This window comes from Aedes aegypti, chromosome 2 (assembly GCF_002204515.2).
Source record: "Aedes aegypti strain LVP_AGWG chromosome 2, AaegL5.0 Primary Assembly, whole genome shotgun sequence".
In the NCBI taxonomy this organism is placed as follows: domain Eukaryota; kingdom Metazoa; phylum Arthropoda; class Insecta; order Diptera; family Culicidae; genus Aedes; species Aedes aegypti.
Genome location: NC_035108.1, coordinates 321,417,031 through 321,444,218, shown reverse-complemented (window position 1 = coordinate 321,444,218; position 27,188 = coordinate 321,417,031). Strand labels below are relative to the sequence as shown.

At 36.7% G+C, this 27,188-nt stretch overlaps 1 protein-coding gene across 3 annotated transcripts; it reads left to right on the top strand.

The window, feature by feature from the left end:
• The first annotated feature begins 1,009 nt into the window (after positions 1-1,009).
• Positions 1,010-26,263, top strand: LOC5570958 (interferon-inducible double-stranded RNA-dependent protein kinase activator A homolog). Of its 3 annotated transcripts, XM_021845805.1 has the most exons (7): positions 1,010-1,203; positions 1,844-2,165; positions 14,316-14,436; positions 14,502-14,799; positions 17,139-17,282; positions 18,096-18,357; positions 24,704-26,263. In XM_021845805.1, exons 2-6 carry the CDS (start codon positions 1,844-1,846, stop codon positions 18,342-18,344), a joined length of 1,134 nt encoding a protein of 377 aa, XP_021701497.1. In that variant the 5' UTR covers positions 1,010-1,203; the 3' UTR covers positions 18,345-18,357; positions 24,704-26,263. The 3 variants fall into 3 exon arrangements, with proteins under 3 accessions (XP_021701497.1, XP_001659426.1, XP_021701498.1); XM_001659376.2 differs by lacking the exon at positions 17,139-17,282; XM_021845806.1 differs by lacking the exons at positions 18,096-18,357; positions 24,704-26,263 and adding an exon at positions 17,368-18,007 and having other exon boundaries at positions 1,026-1,203.
• Positions 26,264-27,188: the final 925 nt, after the last annotated feature.

The window sequence follows — 27,188 nt, the reverse complement described above, 5'->3', positions numbered from 1 at the left end:
TTGGACCACCGGTGAAGTTGCCCTTAGTTTTTAACGTAGAATCAGAATATGTAAAAACAGGATACTCCTAAAGCCTGATTCGCTGCTGACAAGTAATTTCGTGGCCTTTCTTGATGCATGGCAGATTCCTCCGAGGGATCGATCAAGGAAGCGCCTTTTTCTGATCGCAGTACGCAGTTGAAAATAAACAAGCCAATAGGGCGATATTCAAAACTGAAAATGCAATAGATGGCTCTTTTTCAGTGGTAGTAAAAACGAAATCCTGAAGCAAAGAAAGCACCACGGAAGATGAACTAAACACAAAAAGTTATGTATTCACTTTACACTTGATTTCTAATCACTATTTTTTTTCCTGATTCAAGTAATTTACGTTTTTCATTATTTTCCATACGTTTTGACAGTTCTCCGACTACCATTCTTCTATGCGCTTGTGTTGAAAGTTTGAGAAATTTGAGAATCCAGCGTACCGCGATCAGTGGAAGGAATACAAACAACAGTGTCGTCGCTCGGCGGCCAGTGGAAGAAACTGAATGTTCTAAAGGTTGTTGTCTGTACTTTTTGCCGCTGGCGCCAACTATTAGCGGTCAAAGCCTAGTATCCACATCCTAAGTAGAGCGGTCAAGTACAATTTGTTGCTAATTACCAAAGTAATTATGACAGCTGATCCAGAATGAGCGAAGTGTCACTTTTACTTGCGGAATAATTGAGCGGAACATTTTTCCGTACGGAATAGTGACAGCTCCATTTGATTTGTACTGCATTCGTTACCAATGTTACGAAATCAGCTCTACTTGTCAACTGGATACAGCTCAAGTAATTTGAACAGCTGAAGTATCTCCTGACCATTACTTGTCCTATCCTTTTGCACAGTACTTACGAAGTGGATACCAACCATAAGAACGAAATAAACAGTCGTTACCCTATTTTACGGTCAATTACGCCCCTTTGAAATGTTGGCGCTGGCTATGTTCTAAATTTCTGACATCTCTGGTTAAAACTTTCACACTCAAAACCACTGGGGCTCTCCGATGCGACCCAAAACTGTCATTGGCGTCACCTTTTTTCGGTGCTGCTGGTTCACGTTCGTTTGCGGTGCAGTGAAAATTGTGAATTTTACCGTGAAATTCCATCGGCCGTGATTTTACAACACCCGATATTAGTGCATTGGCCTCTCCTGCAACAGGAAAACATATTTTCTCCGAGGTAAGTGTCGAAAATGATGGGTTTTTTCCGGGTAGGAAAAATCGAAATCGTCCAGAATCCATCATGGCGGCCGGAACATCGTCTTTTTCGCTGTTTCCATTTGCGGGTTTGGTGAGATGCGGCAGCTGCATTGATTATTTTTTGTACTGGATATTAAATTGAATGAAATAGCACTTTTTATACCTAATAATTAGTTTTCTTAGTGAGTGCTTCGTTTTATTTTTATTAAAAGTTCAATGTTTGGAAAGCTGTAAAAAGTAGGGTGATTCTATTAGTAGGGTAAAAATTTAATGATTGAAAGTTATCGGACAGTGGAATAAATTTTGAAAAAAATGGCAATGTTTTTTATGGATAAACATAAGAATGCGTTTTTTTGCGTTTCCTCTAAAGTTGAAATCGCAAAACTTGTAAATGTATTGTCCAATACTAGCCTAATGAATCAACAATACTTCTATTTTTTCCGATAAAATAGATTTTCTTCAATTAATAATTTTAACGTAAGTTTCCAAATGCGTCCCACTGTGTGCTGGGTAGCGGTATCGATTGACTCGAAGTCGATGGGGCTATAATGGGCTCCAATTACGCATGTTTCCCCGCTTTCTATTGCCATATGGTTAAACGAGTGAAAAATCAATTTCAGATGAGTAAGACGGATTTGCCGGCGGTCGAGGATCTGAACGGACTGGTATCCGGTGACAACGGAAACCCCCCGGTCGGTCAACCGAATCTTAAGCGCCCCGTTCGGGTGGCGAAGAAATCGGTGAGCAAGCAGGATGCTTTGCCAATCGAGGAAGCCCTCAAGACCGAGCTGACGGGTACGAACAACATGAAGACACCGATCTCGGTGCTGCAGGAGCTGCTGAGTCGCCGCGGAATCACTCCGCAGTATGACTTGATCCAGGTCGAGGGAGCTGTCCACGAGCCAACTTTCCGCTATCGGGTCTCGTACCAGGACAAGGATGGTAAGTCAAGGAAATTTCATACAGGGTGGCCACCTCACCGGGAAAACGGGAAAGCCAGGGAATTTGAAAAAGTACTCGAGAAAATCGTATCGGACATAAAATTTAAAACTCAAAATTTATCAACCGACAAGAAACAGTTGAAGAAAATAGCAACATCCGATTATTTAGCTTTGTGTGAAGTAGCTAGTAGCTATCAGATGTCCAACATATCGGCGAATGTCTTTAACGCTTTTCAAAATTTTATAAACTTGTTTTAGGTTTTCGGATTTTAGTAAAACTATAAGTCAAAAAATGCTGTAGAATATTTCTACAACTAAGAAAATGAAAATTTCTTTGAATCAATTGTAATAATTTTTGTTATTATGCTATTCTTCTTTTCTGTAAAACCTGTGTTTGCTTTCGTAAAAGACTTCGTTTGTTTTCTTTTCACGTAAACAGAATAAAATTTTCCGCTTGTTGATGGTTTTTTGTGCATCGAGCATTATGATGAAGTAGCTCATGGCTGCTGAGTCAAGGATGGATTATCACTCTGGCAAGCTCGTTTTATGCATTTATTTAAAATTATATGGAACACATTTTAATCATGAATACTACACGCAAAAAAATTGTGCGGTAAAAACTACCATTTTAGGGGGTTAACTTAAGCGCTCGCACCGGAAATTTTCAGCAGACCAGAAATGCGCTTGATTTAACCACAGACATGGTCGAAATCAGATTGATGTAAATTATTTCTCTCAAATGTACCAGCAATATGGTGGGATGTACCGTAAACATAGTAAATTGGTCTGAAATTCCATGGTAGTTTCAAGAATGGGCGTAGTCAGCTAAAATAGTAATTTTTACCACAGAATTTAAATATAACATCAATAAAACTTACTTCCAAGCTCAGGCATTGCAGTATGATACACGCAAAAAAATTGTGCGGTAAAAACTACCATTTTAGGGGGTTAACTTAAGCGCTCGCACCGGCAATTTTCAGCAGACCAGAAACGCGCTTGATTTCACCATGTCTGTAGTTGGAATCAGATTGTTGTAAATTATTTCTCTCAAATGTACCAGTAATGCGGTGGGGTGTACCGTAAACATAGTAAATTGGTCTGAATTTCCATGGTAGTTTTAAGAATGGGCGTAGTCAGCTAAAATAGTTATTTTTACTACAGAATTTTTTCCCGTGTAGATGCATGATCAGCAATGCAGGGCTGTTACAACAGGCGCGAATTTCGCGATTCTCGCACAGGGTGTCTACTACCTGGAAAAACCTGGAATTATCAGGGAATTTTATTCAACCTGGAAAAAGGGAGCGGGCCATTTGGCATAAAGCCATTTGGCATAAGGTCATTTGGCATAACGCCATTTGGCATAAAGGACATTTGGCATAACGGTCATTTGGCATAACGGACATTTGGCATAATTTTTAACTAAGTGAAAGATGAGGGTCATTTGGCATAACGGACATTTGGCATAATTTCAATATATTTTCTGTACATACTTAAATTGAAGATTTTAGCATTTAGTTACCGTTTTATTTTAGCAACAACTGAATCTGTTTTTTTTTCTATTTTAAACATTTACAATTTACTCTTTCAGTAAAATTTTGTATTTCTAATAACAATTATAAACTACTTATCTTCTATGTTATTCTAAATGGTTAATAATGTTTACATACATAATTAAAGATTTCTAAACAATTTGTGGATAGGGCGTAACTGCCTTTAAAAAACAAATCCCGAAAAAACTGACATATTTTCCCAAATTACAGAAGATTAGTAGCAACAGCTGTCAAATAATCGTACATTTCGTAGTTGTCAAAATCACTCACAATTTTCATGATTTTTCTATCGTTTTCTTCCACATCGGTTTTGCGTTTCCGACTGGAATTAGCAGACATTAGAGCCAGAATTTGTCCGCGGGTATGCTTTTCTTCCAGCTGGAATTCTTTCAACATTTTCAAAATTCCTACATGACTCCCAACTAGACCGTTCCAGCGCCTATGCCAGGCCTCGATCTGGTTGGTTGTCCTAGGAATCTCGTTGTTGATACTGTCATAGACAGACCATAGAGCTGGATGAAACATGGGGTCTACTCTGATGACACGTCCAGTCTTCGTAGTCTTGCGTATCCTACCTGAAACATAAGTTGTTTCGAAGTAGGACACGAAGTCTTGTAGAATTGTGGGTGCTGTTTTTTTTAGTTTTTCGAAAGCTTCTGGAATTTTTTCCCAAGGCAAAAATGCCAGAGCTTGGATCTTCTTGAAAAAAATAAAGAGCTCAACATCGCTGCTGAAAGCTCCTTGCAACCCACCCGACTGGACGTGTTTCCAGAGATTCTGGCTCAGATGAAAAAAGCAGGTGTGATGTAGAGAATCAGGAAACTCTGCTTTGCAAGCATTGATTAATGCTTTTTCCAGGTCGGTCAAGATCGAATGTGGATTTAGCTCGATTTCCAGCTCATCTGCTTTTTCGATCATTGTACTGAATACTTGTCGATAAAGCGATTCAGTTTTCGACGACATGAGCACATAAACCATCGGGTAAGTATGTTTCTGTGACGGGGCAATACTTGCATGAATGGTGAAAAGTTGTCTGAAATGCCCTGGGACGGTGTCGAATGTTCCGTCACAAACCCAGTACTTGGCCTCAGACAACTTTCTGATGTTATCGCTCGTCGTGTAGATCAATGCGCGTTCTGTGTCCTCCACGATATCAGCCAAAAGAAATCTGTCACCGTCGAGGGTCTGGGTAAATTGATCCGGAACACAGAATTCTTCCAGAGTCTCCGGTTCTTTTTCCGAGGTGTTCGCCACAGCCCGCGTCCTTTTTATCATTTTTCGCTGGGCTTCGGTAGTAATGCTGCTTTGCATATGCGCCGGGAAATCTGCTGAGGTATTCCGAATCACTTTGGCAGGCCCACTGGAATCTTCTAAAGCACGCCGCTTGAGTGTATTCCTCATTTTGAATTCGAGGATCTTTTTAGGGTCGTTTCCATGGTTGTGATTGGTTTGTGAAATTATGTGGTGCTGGCCGTTTTGGAATTGAGTCACCACACGCGAGGGGCATTTGCTACCATCCCGTTTGGTTTTGTGCGCACGCTCTCGACATTCCCAGTAGTGAGAATTATCGATCTATTATGAAAGGATAAAAAAAACAATTATTCACAATTGTACAAATTACGGTATGGTTTATTTATACACTGTTTTTATATCGTCGTGAAATAATTCATGTTTGATAAATGTGATGTAAGCAAGCGCGTGCCTTTTTGTGGTTAGGAAACAACGTGATCAATATACGCATTGTCAAAAAATAACCTCAAAGTGCACGTGCTTCCTCTCCGTAAAACATAATCAAACTTACCGGTTTTCTGTTGGCGTAGTAGATGAATCCTTCATACGTAAGTAAATCCTTGCCTTTTGAAGTTTTTAGAATTTCTGGGCAGATTTCATCATCTCTCGAGTCATCACATTCCAATGATACGCTAGTCTCACTTTCTGTATCCGACATCGTGAACTTTACTCTCCGACTTCTCAACACGAACAGAGATGAAATGAACAGGGCTTGGCGGGTAAGACAATGGTATCTAGCCTAAGGTACCAGTCATAAACAACGTGGCATTTTTAGAAAAAAAAGGGAAATCTACGACCGGTTATGTATAAGGTTTATGCAAACACTTTACGACGGAAGAGTGGGAATAATAATTGCTAATATTGTGTTGTCGTTTATGGACGCTCCGTAAGTATTGTTTCGTGTACGCATGTGTAGTTTACCACCGACACATTGTGCATGTTCGTGACTAGTATTTATCTAATTGGGACATCGAGATCAGCGGTTCCACAACCCACATGCAAGATTCATACTCAATTACAAAAAAATATGATCAAGTATCTCATTTCAGGAATGCATTGAAAAACATGAATTGTAATTAATAAAAATACACATGTAACATGATGACTATCAACGATATTCTGTACTTGTTCTATCGACATCAACCGTATTAGTCTTGCTACCCAGCAGTGAGTTGTATCGGACAGTTTGAAAAATGCTTAAACGTATGCCTCCCTTTTGCGCACGTAGAAAGAATATCATATAGAACATTGAAAGTGTACGCGTAGAGGCAGAGTGTAGCATGTACATAATAATATTAACAATAATAATAAGGAAATTCCATTTTTGGACAATTAAAATGTTCACACATTTAAATACCTACGTTGTTGTTTGAGTGGCCTTTTGATCAATACTTGCTCGTTTTATTTTGCGTTCAGGCTTGAATGTCTCTCACATTATTTTTTTGTCGTCTTGGTAATATTGGTGATATTCAAATCATGAAAAGATGGATGGATTATTTCTTTGAAATTTTTGTTACATAATGTAGTTTGTAGTTGTTACTAATTTTTATTTATTGTTTTCTTGGCTGTCTGGGAGAGCCATTTAGGAACTCATACCTTTTGTGAGTCGTACAATATGAGAAATATGTACACTGTATGTCGTCACGCATATAATATATTAGTAGATGGTTGAGGTCGTTCCGATACTTTTGACAATAGACACCTTTAACACGAATTACAAATTTGAGCCAACTTTCACTGTCTTGAAACCCATTTACGAAAAAAAATGTTGTTAATTTCACCCTTTCAGAATAACGGAATGATCTCGATCTTATAATATTTTTAATGTACAAAGGCCAAGTGTACACCGGCCCAATCACTTCTTGCACGACGAACAATATATCTTCACTCCAAAAATTTTCTCTATATGTTCTAGACATAATTTCTAGAATATTGAGCATAACTTTAAAGCAGCAAAAATCTTTAAAAAAAAAAACAATTAGATCAGTAATTTGAACTAGAAAGAACTAGATTAAAAGCAGCAATGATGCCTCCACAAAAAAAAATAAACCACACAGCTTGAAATGTTTCAGACTAACAAATCTATTGTCATCATAGGCGTTGAAAAACGGGATAAAGTTTGCATGACTTGTTCGTATGAGTGAGATTTTTAAGTTCAAGTTTTATGATGTATGAATAATTCAATGCAAATCTATGCATTAGCTTATCTTTTTGATTAGCACATGTTTTTTGTGAGTGTTAAACTGCCGTAGTTTTGTCAAGTGACAATGTTGGCGTTATTCTTATAGTGGTTATCACGCCCAATGGTATGGGTGCCCTAGTGTAGATGTGGTTGTGAACCTTAGAGGAAAACAATATGCACTCTGTCTCGAAAAACATCCAGAATCCGGGTGTAAATTTTTCAAATTGGGTAATATTTCCATATGCATTTTGATGAGTCTGGAAAGCGTGTGCAAGTTTCTTTGAGGAAAACAAAAAAAAACTGTGTATGACGAGCGTATGCTAGTGTTCGTGCGTTCAAATGTCACTAAGCTCTATAGATTAACTCTTTCGTTTGAACACGAGATGTAATTTAAAAGGTAATTGTAGCAGCAATGTTGCTGCATTTTTTTCTTCTATTTTCCAAAGTCAAGACCTTGTTTTCAATCTGTGCAGCGCCTTTAAGAAATATTGCGTAAGTGATTGACACCCTAGTTCATCTTCTGTTATCCTGTTTAGTCATGATATTTATCTAGAGATTTACCCTTCTTTTAAACATAATGTATTCTTTTGAGGGCTATTGCTATAGCGATGTGACGCACTATTTTTTTTATATAGGAATTTCCCCTTCTTTTTAGCATGACCCATTCTTTTGCGTAATATTACAACAGTGCTATGTGAAAAAGGAGTATCTGAATTATTATATTAAATAACCCTTACTTTTCAGATGGTTTGATATTATGCCAAATGTCCGTTATGCCAAATGACCCTCTTTCGTTTGAACACAAGATGTAATTTAAAACATTATTGTAGCAGCAATGTTGCTGCATTTTTTTCTTCTGTTTCCCAAAGTCAAGAACTTGTTTTCAATCTGTGCAGCGCCTTTAAGAAATATTGCGTCACTGATTGACACCCTAGTTCATCTTCTGTTATCCTGTTTAGTGATGATAATTTATCTAGAGATTTACCCTTCTTTTAAACATAAGGTATTCTTTCGAGGGCTATTGCTACAGCGATGTGACGCACTATTTTTATATAGGAATTTGCCCTTCTTTTTAATATCACCTTTTCTTTTGCGTAATATTACATCAGTGCTATGTAAAAAAAAGAGTATCTGAATTATTATACCAAATAACCCTTACTTTTTAGATGGTTTTATATTATGCCCAATGTCCGTTATGCCAAACGATCCTTTCTTCACATATGGTTTGATATACCAAATGATTCTTACTTTACACATGACTTCCCAAGTAACATTAGTAGCTGAACTACAGTTTATTCAGCTGAAATAATCTTTAGATTGATTTGTTCAATTCGTATTCTACTAAAATGTTTTTTGGGTTGATATTATGCCAAATGTCCATTATGCCAAATGACCCTTTATTTTAAATAGTTCAAAATTATGCCAAATGACCGTTATGCCAAATGGCTGTTATGCCAAATGTCCTTTATGCCAAATGGCGTTATGCCAAATGACCTTATGCCAAATGGCTTTATGCCAAATGACCCAGACCCCTGGAAAAAACCTGGAATTCTCAGGGAATTCCGATCACAATCAGGGAAATTATTTGGAGTCTGTAATTTATGATAAAATATGTTCGCGACAAAGGTTTTTGGCATCAAAACCCATAGCTAACTACTATTTGCTGGAAAGTTATCTGGAATTGAAAAAAATTCGGCTGCGCCGCTTTCAAACCACTATTTCAGCTGTTCAGTGAGGATCTTTTTGATTATGAAATTTTATCGACTTACCAAAACATGATTTATTTTTTTTAATATCTCTATATTTGATCAGTAAAGGATTCTCATTTGTAGGATTGGTAGCAGGTTTGTTTTTGAAAACTTGGTCTCTATATTAATGCAAGTCTTTATTTGCGATGAAAGGTCTCTGCAGTCTTTATTTTATTCGAAAGGGTATCTAAAGTCCCTTTCTTCCTTATTTTGCTTGAAGTGCAAAATTTCATCTCATATTTCTCGAGAAAATCTTCAGGAATTATCCTAGTGGTTTTTTTTTCAGAGATTTCATGTGGAATACTTTTAGGTACTAGTACAGGGTTCTCTCCAGAAATTCTTCAAGAGATTCCTCTATCAATTATTCTAGCAATTTTTCAAAGGATGCTTAAAGTATTTCTCCAGAATTCAGCACTAGTACTTCCAGTATTTTTCACTTGAGCACTTCAACATTACTACCTCCATTAATTTTCTCATGGGTTAATTGAACAATTTTTCAAAGACTAGGACTTCCTATTTCACTCTCTCTAGTTTTCTCTAGTTGTTGCTCTAAAAGATCTTTCAAAGATTTCCACATATTTTCTTCCAAGAAAACCCGCCAAGGTCAACTCCAGAGTGTTTGATAAAATTCGTTTAAGGATTTTTTCTATTTTTCTATTCGCTATTTCATTCGCGGTTACTGTAAAGAATTACTTCAAAAACTCCACAAGATGTTATTCGAGTAAATCATTGAGTTTCTCTACAAATTTTCTTGGAAAACAGGATAACTGCAGTTCTTTCAAACATTAGTCAACAAATCTGTTGGAATCTCCAAAAGGTGATTAAATGTACCACACCAGATAACACTACAGCAATTTTGCCAAGAAATTCATCGATCATTCCTATACAATTTTTTAGGTATTTCACCTGATGTTTTTCAAGAAGTTCCTTCACAAAATTCTGCAATATGTTATCAAGAGATTCAATTGATTTGTTTTTTTTATTATCTTAGCAAAAATCTAGAAAATCTTCTAAAATTTCATCAAGAATGAGTTCTTCTAGAAATCCTCATTCATCAAGATTGACACAATAACATACACAAGTTTACCATTTGCTTTAGGAATACGTCATGAGTTTTTTCACTTTTCAATTCCATAGTTTTGTGGAAAAATTAATTCATTAATTGTGGAAATGCTTGAATTTTTTTTTTAAACTTCCTTGAGGAATCTGTTAGAATTACTGGAGGAATTCCCAAAGAAATCTTATGAGAAACCTCTGAAGTAATTCCTGAAGGTGACGTTAACAAAAATCCTAGCTAAAATCTTAAAGAAATTCTGAAGAACATTTTTGTAAGAAATCCTGAGAAATTCCTATTGGCATCTGGAAAAGTTTCTGATTGAATATTCCAACAGTTTTTGAACGGGAGTCTTGGAGGATGTTCAAGAAAAACCGATGGGAGAATCGCCGGTTAAAATCTTGGGAGACTAAGGGCTTTATTGAAGAATATCTGAAATAATATATGAAGAAATTCCTGATAGAATCTCTTAGCCTATGAGGTAATTTTTGTGGTATTCTTTGGAAAAACCCAGATTGTATTTTTAAATATAAAAAAATAATCTTGGAGGAATTCTGTCCATCTATCTAACCCAAAGAAATCTTTGAAGTTATATCTGAATCTTTGGGCGAATACATAAAATAATTTCTGATGAAATTGCTTGAAAAAATTATTGAAATTGCATACAGTAATACAAAATGTTTTATTTGTCGCAATGTCACGAAAAATTGGAAATAATTTTAGAAATATTCTCAGAAGAATGTCTGATCTGATTCCATGAGGAATCAAACTCTTTGCTACTGATTACTGTAACCATTTTTAAAATTATTGGAAAATATTTGATATAAAAAAATCCAATTTTGCAAAAACAATCTGGTATTAAGCAATTATTGATGTAAAATTTCGTAACAATTATTCAATTAAGAACTCTCGAAACATCGGTAAACGGATTTTTTTTGTTAAAATATTGTCACTAATCAAAAAAGAATTAATTTTGCATATCAGGTGTTCAAATAACCCATGGAAATTAATGAATAATCCTCTTTTTGCACGAGAACGCAGTTCACAATGACGAACAGAGAATTACAAACGAAATAGAAAACATCATCATGTTCAAATACAATTCAACTGATAATATTTAAGCTTAGATATATTTAGCACCTTATTATTAGAGTATTGAATATTGTAATAGCTCCAGATTGCATTAAAAAAATGTAAAGAGTAGAGTAAATAGCTATTAAATTATAAACACTTAAAAATTTGTCATTAGTTTGTTTAAGCCATATAAAATAAGAGTATTTCTTGCACCTGGAATTATTTGATAGAACCTGGTAAAAACCTGGAAATATCAGGGAATTTCATTTTGATAAACGAGTAGATACCCTGTCGCAGAATTCGTGATTTTAGTGGATTTGTAGCGGATTTGGCCAACCAAGCGCAAAAATCGCGGGTGGATAAAATTCTGTCGCGAAAATCGCGGATTTCCCAAATCATGCGGCAAAAATTGCAGTTACATACATACAGTTGTGTTCAGAATAATAGTAGTGAACGCCGATTTTCATACAAAATGCTCAACTTTGGCATGCTGTAACTTTGTTTCTATATGAGCAATCGGCATGAAATTTTGGCAGTGAACTACAAATATGCTCAATTTCATTATTACAAAATTTGATAATTTTCACACTACCGGCTAAAAAGTTAAGCACCAGGTGAAATCGCTCAAAATAATAGTAGTTTTAATAATTTAAATATCTGCTGTATTTTGAGTTTTTGAATTTTTCTTTACTCATCGTTTCAACCATTTCTACCCAAGCTTTAAATGTATAAACAATACAATTTTTTACAAAATTGTTGCTGAACAAAAATTTACAAAAGAAAAACTACTGTTATTTTGAGCGATTTCACCTGGTGCTTAACTTTTTAGCCGGTAGTGTGAAAATTATCAAATTTTGTAATAATGAAATTGAGCATATTTGTAGTTCACTGCCAAAATTTCATGCCGATTGCTCATATGGAAACAAAGTTACAGCATGCCAAAGTTGAGCATTTTGTATGAAAATCGGCGTTCACTACTATTATTCTGAACACAACTGTACAGTCGTGATTTCATAATTAGGAAATTTCTATTTAAAACAGAAAATCCAAGTCTTCTTGAGAGCAGTAAAGTTTAGTTAGTATAGTCACTGATATCAAAAAAACTGTTCAGGTAAATATAAAAAGCAGTAACATTTTATTTGTAAATCATTTTCATTTTATTTGAAGTCATTTTTCTCGAGTCAATCAAGAGATAGTTCCTCCCTAAATTCTTAATGACACTAATCTGAAATTCTATTCTATTGACGGTGATCTATTGATTCTTGACTTTAAGATAAACTGGAAATAGAATATTATAAATCTACGAGCTGTTTAGTAGAATACCTATAAGTAGATGAAAAAACCGAATTTAGTACTATACCATTTAATTCCACTAGAGTCAAAGGATACAAACTCTAGTAGAATTGAATGGTATAGTACTAAATTCGGTTTTTTCATCTACTTGGAATTAGAAAATTATACCGTTCAAATCCTGTGAGTTTGAAGGACATTCCTCTTCCGTTAAAAATCTTAGAAAATGGCGCTCATCAAGACCACTCAGCACATTTGGCTTGGCTTTAAAATATTTAAAATCAGAAATGTGTCAAATTTACTGATCATGAATATATTATGTCAAAATATTAAACTGTGTAGGAATGCTAAATTTGTTCAGCTTGATTACATAAATGCATACCTTCAAAGTTTGTACAGATAATATGCGGACACTCTGGCGAGTTCATCCATAAATTACGTCTCACAAAATATGGCCATTTGCAAAATCTCTTCCCCCGTATATCATACTTTTTGTTATTTGTGGTTCACAATGTTAAGTAAATTTTGTGTGCACAGATGTATAGATTCTCTCCTCCTGTGGTATATTGCTCACACAACAATTTTAAAATTTGTATGGGCCTTGGTCTTAGGATAAACTTTTCCTCTCACCATGAATGACCACGTGGTTTCTGGACGGCCGCTTTTAGTTTCCCTGTAAGTGAGCTTTCCCGAGATTCTGCTTGCCCGTGAAACGTATTTATGCATGAAGACACTTTTCACAGAAATAATTAGATGTGAAGACGAATATAGCATGTTTAACTTGTTTGTTGTTCAGCGAAGAACAGTGCGCGGAATTAGGGCATTATGAAAAAAGACGTGACCTAATTCCGCGCAATACTTTTTGGGATGAAACTCAATAATTATACTAATATTTAATAAGATTTCTAGAAGCATCATGAAACACATCTGTAGCAAGTAGTTCAATGGAAAATTGCATAAAAAATAAAACATTTTCAATAAAGAACGACTTCGACGGGCCTCCACTGATTATTTTTTTACGCCGCGAAAAACATGCTTTATTTGCTTTTATTGATGATTCAAACTTATTCTAAATAGTAGTAGCATCAAATGGCATTGAAAGTTGTTGCAATATTGATGTGTATTTCCATATATAAATCGTTTTGTGTGAAATGCGCGGAATTAGACAATGCGCTGATTAACGTCATTTTACGGTATTTTGAAATTTAAAAGCATTGAACCACGGAATACGCCTAAATATAGGCAAATCCCTATATAAACTTTGCATTCTTCATAGCAATACATAAATTATGCAGAATTTTACATACTTATCATTTTTTACATTGTAACCGTTTTCTGCAGTGCCAATTTTAATAAAAAAAAAACAACTTTTTCCTTCCTTTGCGAATTTCATGTGAGACATAAATCTTTAGTAGTATTATACATAATAAGGCCAATCATGTTATCGAAAAATTAAGAAATTACGCGTGATCAAATCTTATTTTTTACAAAAACCTCATTTTTTAACATTAATGAATAATGAAAAATAAGCACCATTCATCCATTAAAAATATTTCTAAGAAAAATGTTATTTCGAACTTTTCACGAGAAGGGTCATTCCGATAATTGATTTCCCGGTGATCAATGATGCTCCGTTTCACGGAACTCTAAAATATTATGTGATTGAAATATTAATTTGAGAAAGTCTTCTATATCATGAAATATGTACAATCGGACTAATAATGAATAAATTGTAATGCATGTTTGTGTACAGAATAGTAATAACTTATATGATTTCAAGAGCCTCTCATTGTTCCACGCAAAAAAATCGATTGTTTTTAAATCGAAATAACCTCAATTGTTGGCACAGCTGGCGCTTCAGAAAAAAACGAGGAAAAAACGCGAATTTCAAAATAGAATTTCAATGGCCACTCTAAATTACGAAATATGTCATGTTTAAGGTAATGAAATATTTAAATTTTAGCCATGGGTACGGGCAAATCGAAAAAGGAGGCGAAGCACGCCGCTGCCAAGGCCCTGATCGATAAGCTGGCAGGCAATGCCTTCGGCGATACCCAAACCGGTGGGTTGAACATCAAGGCCGAGTAAGTTATTCCATCTGCGATTAATCCGTTCAATATGCTCACTATCAACGTTGTGTCTTTCGCAGAGCCGGACTCGACGGCGATGACGAACCGACCGGAAATCCCATCGGCTGGCTGCAGGAGATGTGCATGGCTCGCCGCTGGCCGCCACCAACCTACGAGACCGAGATGGAAGTTGGACTGCCACACGAGCGCCAGTTTACCATTGCCTGTGCGGTGCTCAAGTACCGTGAGGTGGGCAAGGGCAAGAGCAAGAAGATTGCCAAACGCCAGGCTGCCCAGCGGATGTGGCAACGGCTGCAGGATCAACCGCTGGAACCGAACCAGATCATCCAGATGTTGGACGAGGAGGGCAATGAAGAGGTAAATGGTGGTAGGGATTTAACCTTTACAGTACTGGGGGCCGACATCGAAGTTTCAAGCAGAACAGAACTTCCCAATCGTTCGATGAAATTTCCAGGAGAAATTATAAATGAGTCATATTTTTGATTCATGCATTGAAAATTTCAAATTCCGTGATGATTTTGGGCTTAAGTCCAAATTTGTTGAGGTAGGGTGCAGAGCTACTTGGGCACTTTCATGATTCACTTTGCCATTTTCGTATTCGTATATCGTGTGACAGGTACGATGATACATTATGCACAGGGAAGTCAAGGAAATTTAAATTACGAAAATATCTTGGACCGACCCGGAATCGAACCCAGACACCTTCAGCATGGCTTTGTAGCCGCGATTTCTAACCGCTCGGCTAAGGAAGGTCCCGCCTATCAGATCACTTATATTTAGAGAATTTATCCATGATTTTTGTTCAGGGTTTCCTCGAATTGAACCAGTATTTCTTCTAAGGATGCCGGTAGGGATTACTCCAGGTCACCGGGCGATTCTTCGTTGATTTTGTACATGACTCACTCAAGAATTCAACAATTTTTCTAAGGTTATGTACAGAAATCCCTAAAGAGATTCCGTCAAGGGTTTAGGTATTCAGAAATGCGTGAAGGCTCTTTTTCTGTAATTCATACACTCTCCTAGGTTCAACAAAAGACCCAATTGACAGTTTATATAAATCAGGCGTTTACCAAATTACATGCGACCACTGCAATAAAATTTACATAGGACAAACAAAACGGACTCTCAATACACGTTTTAAAGAACACGTAGCAGAAGTTACTAAAGCACACAAAGACACTGAAAAAGGACATGTACACCATTTCAAATCAAAAGTTGCTGAACATATTTACAATGAACAACATTTCCTTAACACAAAAAATATCAAACTCTTACGACATATTTCAAATCCTTGGAAGCTTGACGTAGCGGAAAGCATAGAAATTTTCAAACAAAACCACAATAAATTACTAAACAAAGATCAAGGAAATGGGTACTCTTGGCTGTTTAGACTTATACCTAACCTTCACACACACAATACATAAACACATTGATTGACCACCTGCCAAACAAGCAGGAATTTGTAATTTTGACAATCCTTTCATTTGATTAGGTACACAATTAAAAAATGACCTCCTGTATACGATTACAGGTAGAATCTAGTTCTAACATACCCACACACTTTTTCTAGTATAAATAATAGATCCATGCGATGTTCTCTTCAAGTCGAGCACTCGTCACTGAAGAAGTCTGTAAGTCGCAGACGAAATAGGCCTATCTGTCAAGATAAGCAACACATATTAGAGTTTAAAGGTATTTGCTCACCTTAGTGATTTTAGTATTTTATTTTTTTGCAAAAAGTGAAGTGTTAAAGTTCATTTGTAGTTTTAAACATACTCTAATAATCCCTCCCAAAGTTTAATATAAAAAAGTGTAGTGAATTCATACACTGCTTTTTCTGCGGACTTCCTTATGATTTTCTCAACAATTTTCGTTTAGCGTTTCTTCAAGATATTAACTCTTGTAATAATTTCTAAAGGAACTTCCTGTCCATTCTCGAGGATCTCTTGGATTATTGAAAAAATCATCAAACAAAACCTTGGATAATATCCTGCTACTGAAATAATTGCTAGAGCATATCCTGATGAGAAATTTACTTACTGAATGCCTGGCCGAATTTATTGAGAGATTCCTAAAAGTGTTCCTTATAGTATTCCTGATAGTATTCCTGAAAAAAAAACTACTAATTTCTGGAACAATAAACAAACATAAATAGAATCCGTGAAGGATTTTTTGGATGAATGTTTGTGGAAATGGCTGCAAAATTACTGGAAATATCGGCTAAGTAATCCCTGAACAATGTTTTTTTGGAAACAATTTGAAGTGTTCACGGAAGAATTAGGAAGAATTTCAATTGATAATATTGTTATCTAATTTTCAGGCTTGTTCAAATTTGCCCCTCGTAGACAACAAATTCGAGTTCTGTTATAAACAATGTCACTTAAATAAGATATTCTAACCTGCCAAACTCATGGAAATCATGGCCTTCCAATTATTCATTATCTTCCCCTAATTTTGAAATCTTTCTTAACATTGCATCTGTGTTGTTTGTAATGTACTGTTTGATTGATAATTTAACCAAAAAATCCGCTTCCGCGCTAGAATATAGCAAAAGACACACAATTTGACAATTTTGAGAAAGATTACAAAATTACCTTCCCATCCCGTCCCAATCGTGTCCTACCGTTTAGCAAAAACTTGAAGCTCTCCACAAACTCTACGTACAAATTGTGTGTTTTTCCCTATCTATATTCTAGCTGAAGGCGGCCAGCATTACCGGGCGGTACGCTGGATTGAAGGATGCCCGTATTCCCAGCCTCACTACCGGTCACGGCCAAAAAGTGTCCCAGTTCCACAAGGCCCTGAAGGCACGCAGCGGCGAAACTCTGCGCCAACTGCAGGTATGTGTTTTCTTTGGTGTTGTCATTGCCTTGGGCTGTCTTGACCCAATTAGGATTGATCAACTTTTCCCTATATGTCTCTCAGGATGACGCTGAGCGGGATAGGACAAAGAAACGTTTGGATGAGTACTTCAACAAAGAAACTCCAGCTTTGAAATTTTTGAAGAAAATGTAATCGTATGTTTCAAATCTTTATCATCAAACATAATTGTTCAATAGTGTTTGGTAGCAACTTTGAATAAAGCTTTTCCCCCGCAAGTTAGTTCTCTAATTCTGTTTTGAGGAGCTTTACGAGACCAACTGGCGAAGCTCGTATTGCAGCCAAAGGCTAGCGTTTGATAGCTCCGCTTGGCCTTGAATCAATAAATAGAGCCAGGCCTCCAGATCGTTCTCCAATTTTTCTCTTCTTGCCAGCCAGTATTCAACTTGCTCTAGGAGGCCCGTCTTAAATGGCGCGAATACTGGTTCCCATGGTTGAACGATCGGGTTGATGAGACTCCTCCGGTCGTTCCTCAGGCTTTATTTTTTCGTGAGTCTCTCCCCTACTTTCCATAGTGGCAAGTCGTTTCAGATCACGGGCGAATTTCCATCGTGCTTCTTCGTTTCCGAGTGGGAATTACTTGTTTTTGAGGTGCCGATCTGGTGCCATGGTAAGAAACGTATTTCCAGTAAAGAACTTAGTTTAAGCAGGTTCGTCAAAATTGTATCTACTTAACAAATCGATTGGTTCAAAATTCAACCTAATAACACAGCGGGAAAACTATTACCAAACAGTGTAGAAATCGCTCTTTATAACAAATATCTCCTCCACAGGTCACATGCTTGAATGACAAATCGATCGACTTTGTGCAGATGCTGCACGAGATCGCAACCGAGCAACGGTTTGAGGTGACCTACGTTGACATTGACGAGAAAACGTTGTCCGGTCGCTTCCAGTGTTTGGTGCAGCTGTCTACGCTGCCTGTGGCCGTATGCCACGGTAGCGGAAGCACGGCCAAGGAGGCGCAAACTGCAGCAGCTCGCAACTCGCTGGAATATCTGAAGATCATGACCAAGACCTAAGGGGTGTAACGAGGTAAGTGTTTCAAAAATGTCTATGTACTTGTCTGGGTTTTTGGGATTTTCAGGGATTTTTTTTTTTCAAAAATTTGGTAATGCCTGACGGCTTATATATCGATATATGACATACTGGCAATGTCGTTCAGAGTTGAGATTCTAATTTTAGGGGGCAGGATCCGTCATCTATTTGTGAATTTTCAAAAGCAGTTTTTTCGTTCAAATTAATGAAAGTTCACATAAAAATGTGTTCACTGTATTCTACTTTCCAACCGAAACACAGTGAACACATTTTCGTTGAAAACAATTCAGTTTTGAACAGAAAAACTGCTGTTGAAGTTTCGATGATGACGATGATTACGATGACGGAGCGTTGAACGTTAATACTTCACCGACGCGTAATGGGGCTACTCCGAATGACAGAAAGCCTGGACTATGTACCAGACTACTTGAAATAACATAAACCCCAGTTATGCCAAACAGCCACTCAGTGTTTATAATTGTTATAGCTTCATGTCAAATGTTAATATGTTCCCCATTTCTCTTACACTCAAAATAATCCAAACGTCATTATTACTTGAAAACATTCGTGATTTTTTTTCCATCACACTTTTTACGTAGCATGTACGTGGATCATGAGTAGCATAGAATGAACGCATAAACTTTTGGACTACGGCTGATTCACCTTACTTTTACGTAACTGCCAGGTGGATTTTCCTATACTTTCTAGAAAGTGTTTCAATTGATCTTAATTGATGTTTAACTAAGAATTATCTATACATTTGAATGAAACCTACCCATTTTTAACTGAATTCTGTAATAACGTTACATTACAATTTATTAAAAAAATAAACAAAATATAGAGATCGAAATATTTATTGCTTATTAATTTAATCTAAATGCACAATATTTTCATATATTTAGTCAACCGTTCGATTCAGCAGTTCACAGTAGAACAATTGACACACCTCAACAAGGGGATAGGATATGCGGTGACTACGAAGCCTTACGTCTTCCTTAGCCGAGTGGTTAGAGTCCGCGGCTACAAAGCAAAGCTATGTTGAAGGTGCCTGGGTTCGATTCCCGGTCGGTCCAGGTTCTTTTCGTAATGGAAATTTCCTTGACTTCCCTGGGCATAAAAGTATCATCGTACCTGCCACACGATATACGAATGCGAAAATAACAACATATGCAAAGAAAACTCTCAGTTAATAACTGTGGAAGTGCTCATAAGAACACTAAGCTGAGAAGCAGGCTCTGTCACAGTGAAGACGTAATACCAAGAAGAAGAAGAACGAAGCCTGACGAGGAGAAAATCATCGTAGACATGGAAACAGCGATTATCCAAACCATACCAATAAAGGACCACGACAGAGAACATCGTAGCAAAGGCCATTACAACAGGACAACGCAGCAGGGCAGACAAGGACGAGACGATGATCGTGAAAGAACTTAAGGATAAACCAGTGTTCTACATCAAGGCGGATAAAGGCAACGCGGTTGTCATCATGGACAAAACGGATTACGACAAACAAATGGCGAAGAAGATAAACGAAGGCCCCTATCGACATTTGAGAGTGGATCCACTACCCGGACTCATCAAGCTTACAGACAAAACCCTGAAGGACTGCAAGGCGATCATTGGCAAGGCTCGTTTGAAAGAGTCAAACCCTATTCGTACATGTATTAAAGGACTTCCGAAGATTCACAAGCCTGGAAAATAAATGCGAGGAATCATTTCGACCGATGGATCCCCTACTCATAAACCAGCGAAATGGTTTGTCAAGGAATTCCAGAGTATGACGAATCCATTCCCCACTAGGTCAGTTAAAACATCCAAGAGTTTTCTCAGAAACTATTAGAGGCAGGACACATCGAGGATGACGAGATGATGGTTTCTGGTTATTACCCTAAAGGACGGATGCAGCATGGAAAGGAAAGGTCAGGACATACATGAGGTTGGCAAGATTGTGCATAGACGAGAACTACTTTCAATTTCGAGGAAATTTCTACAAGCAGACGAAAGGAGCCCCATGGAAACCCCTCTCCCCGTTTTTGTGCGAACTATTCTTGACGAATTTTGAGGAAAATTTATAGAAACAACGAGTATTACCGGATAAACAATGGATCTAGCTAGAATTTTATATACAATCAACAGCGTACACAAGCTTATCAAGTTCACCCACGAGGAGAAGAAGGATGGAAAACTACCGTTTTTATATCTACTTGTCACCAGGGAAGAAAGTTCATTTTACAACTTCGAAATCTGTAGGAAGCCTACAAACACCCAGCGAGTCACGAATACAAGGAAAGGACGTTGGAAGCGATCATCGACAAAAAGGAAAGACAGCAAATTCGGAGTGCTTTGACGACACTCTCCATTCCATACAACATACACATCAGCAAACAGCTCCGCCCAAAGCTAAGGAATTTCGGAATCGATTTGGTGTTTTTCAGCAGAGACAACCAACTTAAGACTTCGTTAGGCTCTACCAGATAGCCGTAGCGGTAAACGCGCAGCTATTCAGCATGACCATGCTGAGGGTCGTGGGTCCGAATCCCGCTGGTCGAGGATCTTTTCGTAAACAAAATTTTCTCGATTCCCAGGGCATAGAGTATCTTCGTACCAGCCACACTGTGTATATGCAAAAATGGTCAATCGGCAAAGAAAGCTCTCAGTTAATAACTGTGGAAGTGCTCATAAGAACACTGATCCGAGAAGCAGGCTTTATCCCAGTTAGGACGTAACGACAGAAAGAAGAAGGAGGCTCTACCAAGAATCCAGTAAACACACTAAAAAAGGCTGGTGTTTACAAAATCAGTTGTTCTCACTGCAGCAAGGTCTACGTTGGTCAAACAAAGCGGTCTCTCGAGGATAGATTCGAGGAACACACTAAGCGGAAATAGGAAAAGCTCAGAAGACGATAGACAAGGGGATGACATACGATTTCAAATCAAAGGTAGCAGAACATGTCTTTTCAGAAGGTTATACAATTACGACGGCCGATATCAAAATTTTGTGATATGCTTCTTCTCCTTGGAAATTGGATGTGGCGGAGAGTTTGGAAATTTGATACCTACTAATCGTTCCCGTGACATACAGTGCTGTTCTGAATAATAGCAGCGCATGTCGATTTTCATACAAAATGCTCAACTTTGACATGCTGTAGTTTTGTTCCCTTTCAAGCAATCGAGCTGAAATTTTCTCCAAAGAGCTACAAATATGATCAATTTTGTAACTACAAAATTTCAGTTTTTTCTGAGTCCCTGCCGAAAAGTGAGACACTAGGTGAAATTTTTCGAAAAAATAGCAGTTTTTCATTTTAAAATTTTTTTTCTACAAATATTTTAAACATTTTTGGTTTAGGTGTAGGTTTGATAAGTAGGAGGAGATTGTTCCAATGGTAAGTGATATACAATTTAAAACTATAATGTCAAGCCGAAATTCAAATTTTTAAAACTGCTATTTTTTCGAACAATTTCACCTAGTATCTCACTTTCCGGCAGGGGCTTAGAAAATTTTGAAATTTTGTGTTTACAAAATTGGGCATATTTGTAGTTCTGTGGAGAAAATTTCAACTCGATTGCTTGAAAGGGAACAAAACTACAGCATGTCAAAGTTGAGCATTTTGTATGAAAATCGACATGCGCTGCTATTATTCAGAACAGCACTGTACCTTACAGCTCTTAACTATAAAGTTTCTATAAAAGAGGCATGGGATGTACCTAATAGCTCTTAAATTTTAGGATTCTTTCATAAAAGATTAGGGAATTATGACGATACCGTTTTGTCTCAAATTCCGAACACTCATATTCCGAACACTCGATTTTTGCATGGTGATTTGGTTGAAATGTTTCGCTGAAATATGTCATCAAATTACAAGGAAATGGCAGTCATTTGCAATTTAATTTAAATTCTTCCAATCTATTCTATACCTTGAGAGTAGTGATGGTTATCTAGTTCGAGACCAGCAAAACTAGCTCAGATAAATTTATTTGCGAAATCATATATTTGAATACCATTTATTCGTGCTGTTCGAAATTTGAATCAAGGTGTTCGGAATATGAGACAAAATGAACACAGTGTTCGGCATTTGAATCAAAATGTTGTTCCATACTTTTACGTAGAAACAATACTAAACAGGCTTTAATAAACAATTGGACTTTGCAAAGAAATTGAATTTTTTGCAAATATATGCTAATTTCTGCCTATCAGATGCATTTGAAATCACTGTTGGTCTTAAGTGTTCGGAATATGAGTCAAAACGGTACCTAGTTTAAATATATAATGTGTATATACGATGGTTTTCTTCAAGTCGAGTCTAGTGCACGACACTAAAGACGGCCTCACAGTTGAGGTCGAAATACGCGTATCTGTCAAAGGATACAAACTTTAGTGGAATCAAATGGTATAGTACTAAATCCGGTTTTTCATCTACTTATAGCTATTATACCATTATTACTCGAAAGAACAGCATAATAAGAAAGAAGGGAAAACTTGAGATTATTGAAGCAGCTTTTACTTCCAGTCAGTGGCGATTCCCTAACCTCAAGTCTACCTGTTCAACGATTAGAAATTCTTGAACTTCAGTAACAAATTTGCATCTAATGGGTAGAGATTTGTTAGAAAGTACGATTTTGATCATAAACTTTTTGATTTACAATCTAAATTTGTCGAAATAGTCATTTTTAGAGTCGTAGAACAGGTAGAAAGTGAGGTTAAGAGTCACCACTGCTTCCAGTACCTGATAGAGTTTCTCGTAAAACTATGAAGAACAGCTTATGATATAAAGAAGGAAAAATATTTGATGAAAACATTTTCAGCTATAATTATATTATTTACTGAAATGGTATGATTCAAAAGTACAGCATATTAATCAAATAAAGAAGATAAATATGCTTTGAAACATCAGCAGCTCTAACACCATTAATATTCCACCGGATTTCTATGAAGAACAACCTTTAATATAAAGAAGCTAAAATCTCTGTTAGAAGTAATAGTACCTAGTTAAATGCGTTAAACTGCAAACAAAAAGGAAGAAGCTAGTCATGTTTAGTACATTTTTCTTCTACTTTATCTTCTTGGTATTACAGCGTGAACGTTTCTACAGTTGACTGAGAGCTGCATTTGCCGATATGTCCATTTTGCCATCGTCGTGTATCGGCTGGCAAACATGATTCCAATTACGACAAGAATCATGGACTAAACAAGAGGGGAGCTCATACACTTTGCTTTAAAGACGCGGGTGTTATGCCTATCGTGATTATGCCTTACGTATTTATGCCTAACATCGTGCACCCCAATTACTGGATGTCAGAACATAGGCGGTTAGAACCTTCTAGACGAACAGCTACTCTGAAGACATCTCATCACTCTAGCACAGTGATCAACAGTGTCAAGGCGAATCTGGGTCGTTTGGTATGAAGCGATTTGGAAAAAAAATTGGTATAACATTTTTCATCACTAATTTCTTCTTGTGTTTTCACGGACAACAAGCACAACAGTCAATCCTTGTTTTTAGAAATTCTTTGACAGAAACCTTGTTATTCTTGAGTTGTTGTACACGCAAAAAAATTGTGCGGTAAAAACTACCATTTTAGGGGGTTAACTTAAGCGCTCGCACCGGCAATTTTCAGCAGACCAGAAATGCGCTTGATTTTACCACAGACATGGTCGAAATCAGATTGTTGTAAATTATTTCTCTCAAATGTACCAGCAATGTAGTGGGATGTACCGTAAACATAGTAAATTGGTCTGAAATTCCATGGTGGTTTCAAGAATGGGCGTAGTCAGCTAAAATAGTAATTTTTACCACAGATTTTTTTCCCATGTATCTACTGCTCAGTGCTGTTAAATGTCAAAATTTTGGAAAATTTAAAATGCTTATAGCACCCACCCATGTGCAATATCGCATCAGCAAGTTTTGCCAACCGATAGTATTTCGGAAGAGGTCACCGGCATAACATTTTCCGATGACTGTTTCCAGAGGGAAAGATGATATTAGCAATATTCAATTGTCAAAGTCACGTGATATTCATGATATGTAACAGCACTGCTACTGCCTGTTATCCATTTATTGTGTTGTGATACCTATACTATCAGCAGTATTCATCTCTTATGCAATTATCATCAATGTAATTCAGGTGTTCTAAATAGTGCTGATTCCACCTTTCGATTGTCCTTGCCATTCGCTAACATCTATTTTCTTGAACGTTTGTACCAGCATTACTGTCGATACTTGATAAGGCGTTTCTGCATGGCACCAAACACCTTGACCGAAAATTCCAGTTTTTTGTAACGGTTTTCACACTTCAATTGCGAATGAATCCATTTTTAAAATTTCCTTTCTAATTCATCTTTTCAGGCATCATGAGAACGGGGCTCGGTCGATAAAATCATATTCTCGCGTAGAAGAATAGCAAAGGCGAAAAAGAAAGAAAATCGTGTTGACGCCAAATTTTCCAAATACACCATTGTAAAAGTTCAATTAGCCAATACCTGGCGCAACAAACGACGAGAAATGAACTATTTGTGTATCGACCAAAGACGAGCCGAGAACAATTTGTCTGGAGCGCACCTAGCGGGATCAAGTAAATAATTGTGGAACACCATCTCCCGCCAACAACATGATTGACCGCGCTCCGATGGGACGCCAGAGGGCGTCAATAATTCTTGAAACAAACACATTTTTACTCTAGGTATTTGTCAACGTTTATCTATGTTTTATTATTTTGATGTTTTTTTTGCCGTAATGTTTCTTCTCTTTGGAGAATACTGACAAAGGTGTTTTACCTTTTACGGTGAAGATTGTATTTCTACATTATTTTTGTTTGTTTGGACTTTGTAAATTTTTTTATTAGGCATAAGGTTCTTACGATTTTTTTTTTCCTCTGATGTATTGTGTACTCAAAAATTTTTATCGAATCAGATTAACTAAATACATAAATAACTAGTATCATTATCAAGCATTTAATCGATGAAAAAATATGTAAAACTACTCTTAGCTACACTGAAAAAGCAAAACGTATAGCAGATAACGCATACTTGAAACATGAGTTATTCTACCAGCGTTTTAAATGCATACGTTACACCATTTCTCAATTGCTATAGTGCAACGAAAATCAATTTTCTCCAATTGAATGAAATGAAATCTGATCGAAACCACACACACTGAAATGGTTGTCCCTTATGAAATAAATAAAAAAAAGATCAACAACTCAAGCGAACCATTCGAGTTATTTATGTGTATAGTGTAATACGAACTTGGCAAAACAATAAAGGTATCATAATCGCTAAATCTTGGATCAAACAAAGAAAAATGATTGGAATACAACGCAGTTGTTACGCAAATAACAAACAACCCGAAGTTGAACGGAACCTTTCTTTCGAATTACAAATATTGGAAGCAAAAATGTGTGCGTATTGAAGCCAACCAGATGCACCAGATGTCGCGCCCTCCGTTTTGGCAATTAGCCAAACAGACAAGCGGAGAGTACATCTTGCATTAAAAACCATAATACAAGCTATACTTTGCATAGAATTAGTGGGTTTTATTTTCCAAGAAAATATACAACACATCCAATGTCAAGTTACTCTATAATAGCATATAGAATACAGTTTTGTCTAGGTTTTCAGCTTTTTTTTTACCGCGATTGAAAACTATGGATTACAACCTTGATTAATCGATCATTACAATTTTCCGTTTTCATCTATACATGTAACGATATGAAAAATAAACGTTGCTTTGTAATAATTATTGGAAAATTGCATCGTAAATGTATTTGCTGTCATTGAGAGTATTGAAGTATCAAGTCAAAGAAAATAAGGTAAAAGCACACATTACTTGAATCTAACGCCACGTAAATGAAAGCAAAAAGATATATGAATACAATTAGTGGGATTTTTTCGAGCATCTAACTATTATTAAAGCTTAATAAAACATAAACGAGAAAGAAGAAAAAACAGCATGAAGGATAAAAGTCCCATACTTGTAGGAAAATGGGCATTATTTTAATGCAAAGTATAGAGGTTGTAACAAATACTGAAACATAACATATAATTTCAACGGAATGATGAAAACAATACATATATGAATGTATCATGTGTGCAAAATATGCTTTTTCGCGATGTAAGTCAATACCGTTTGAAACTGTTGAACAAAGGTAGTATTGCTGTTTGGAAAAGGATATTTCGTACACAATTTTCTTGTCTTGTAGTTTTCTTGTATCCAATAAATAATCAACACATATAGGTTAGCAAAGGCAATAAAATGACTTTTCATGCCGTAGAACGGAAAGAAATATCCTTACAACAGGGTGGGTAATATTCCAAAATCCGTAGCGTAACATAACGCAAATTATAGAATTTGGAAGCAGTTGGAAAGAATCAACGTTCTTAGAACTTGGGGAATTCAATTGTCGCTAACAAAGACGCAAAAACAAAACGATTAGTACATGTTAGGAGTGGTTGATCATCGTCCTTGTGCCAGCATGGGACTTTGAACAGTGCTGTGCACAATGGTCCTCCGGCGAGACAGGGGTTTGGTGCAGGCCTTACAAGCCAGTTGTAAAAATTATCAGTGCAATAAACATACAAATGTGAATTCCCACCGGAACAATCGGCATATACCAAGGCATCGAAAACGTACTAACGTCTCTCAATTTATTGTGAAGTACCCGCATTCTTTCCGACTTATTGAGAGTCCGACGATACATAGGTAAAGGGAATATTATATCATCTACCAGAGCTACGGCAACAGACACGAGCTTGGGCACAGCTTTTATTTTGATGGGCGAAATGCAGAGGCGCGTGTTTGGATGGTGGCCAATGGACAACAGAAGCGCAAGTTG

Bases quoted from the DNA above. Each gene is read 5' to 3' on its own strand.
- LOC5570958 (XM_021845805.1), top strand. From the start codon at position 1,844: ATGAGTAAGACGGATTTGCCGGCGGTCGAGGATCTGAACGGACTGGTA. The intron at 2,166-14,315 runs GTAAGTCAAGGA...TTTAAATTTTAG, and splicing joins CTCGTACCAGGACAAGGATG to CCATGGGTACGGGCAAATCG. The intron at 14,800-17,138 runs GTAAATGGTGGT...TCTATATTCTAG, and splicing joins ACGAGGAGGGCAATGAAGAG to CTGAAGGCGGCCAGCATTAC.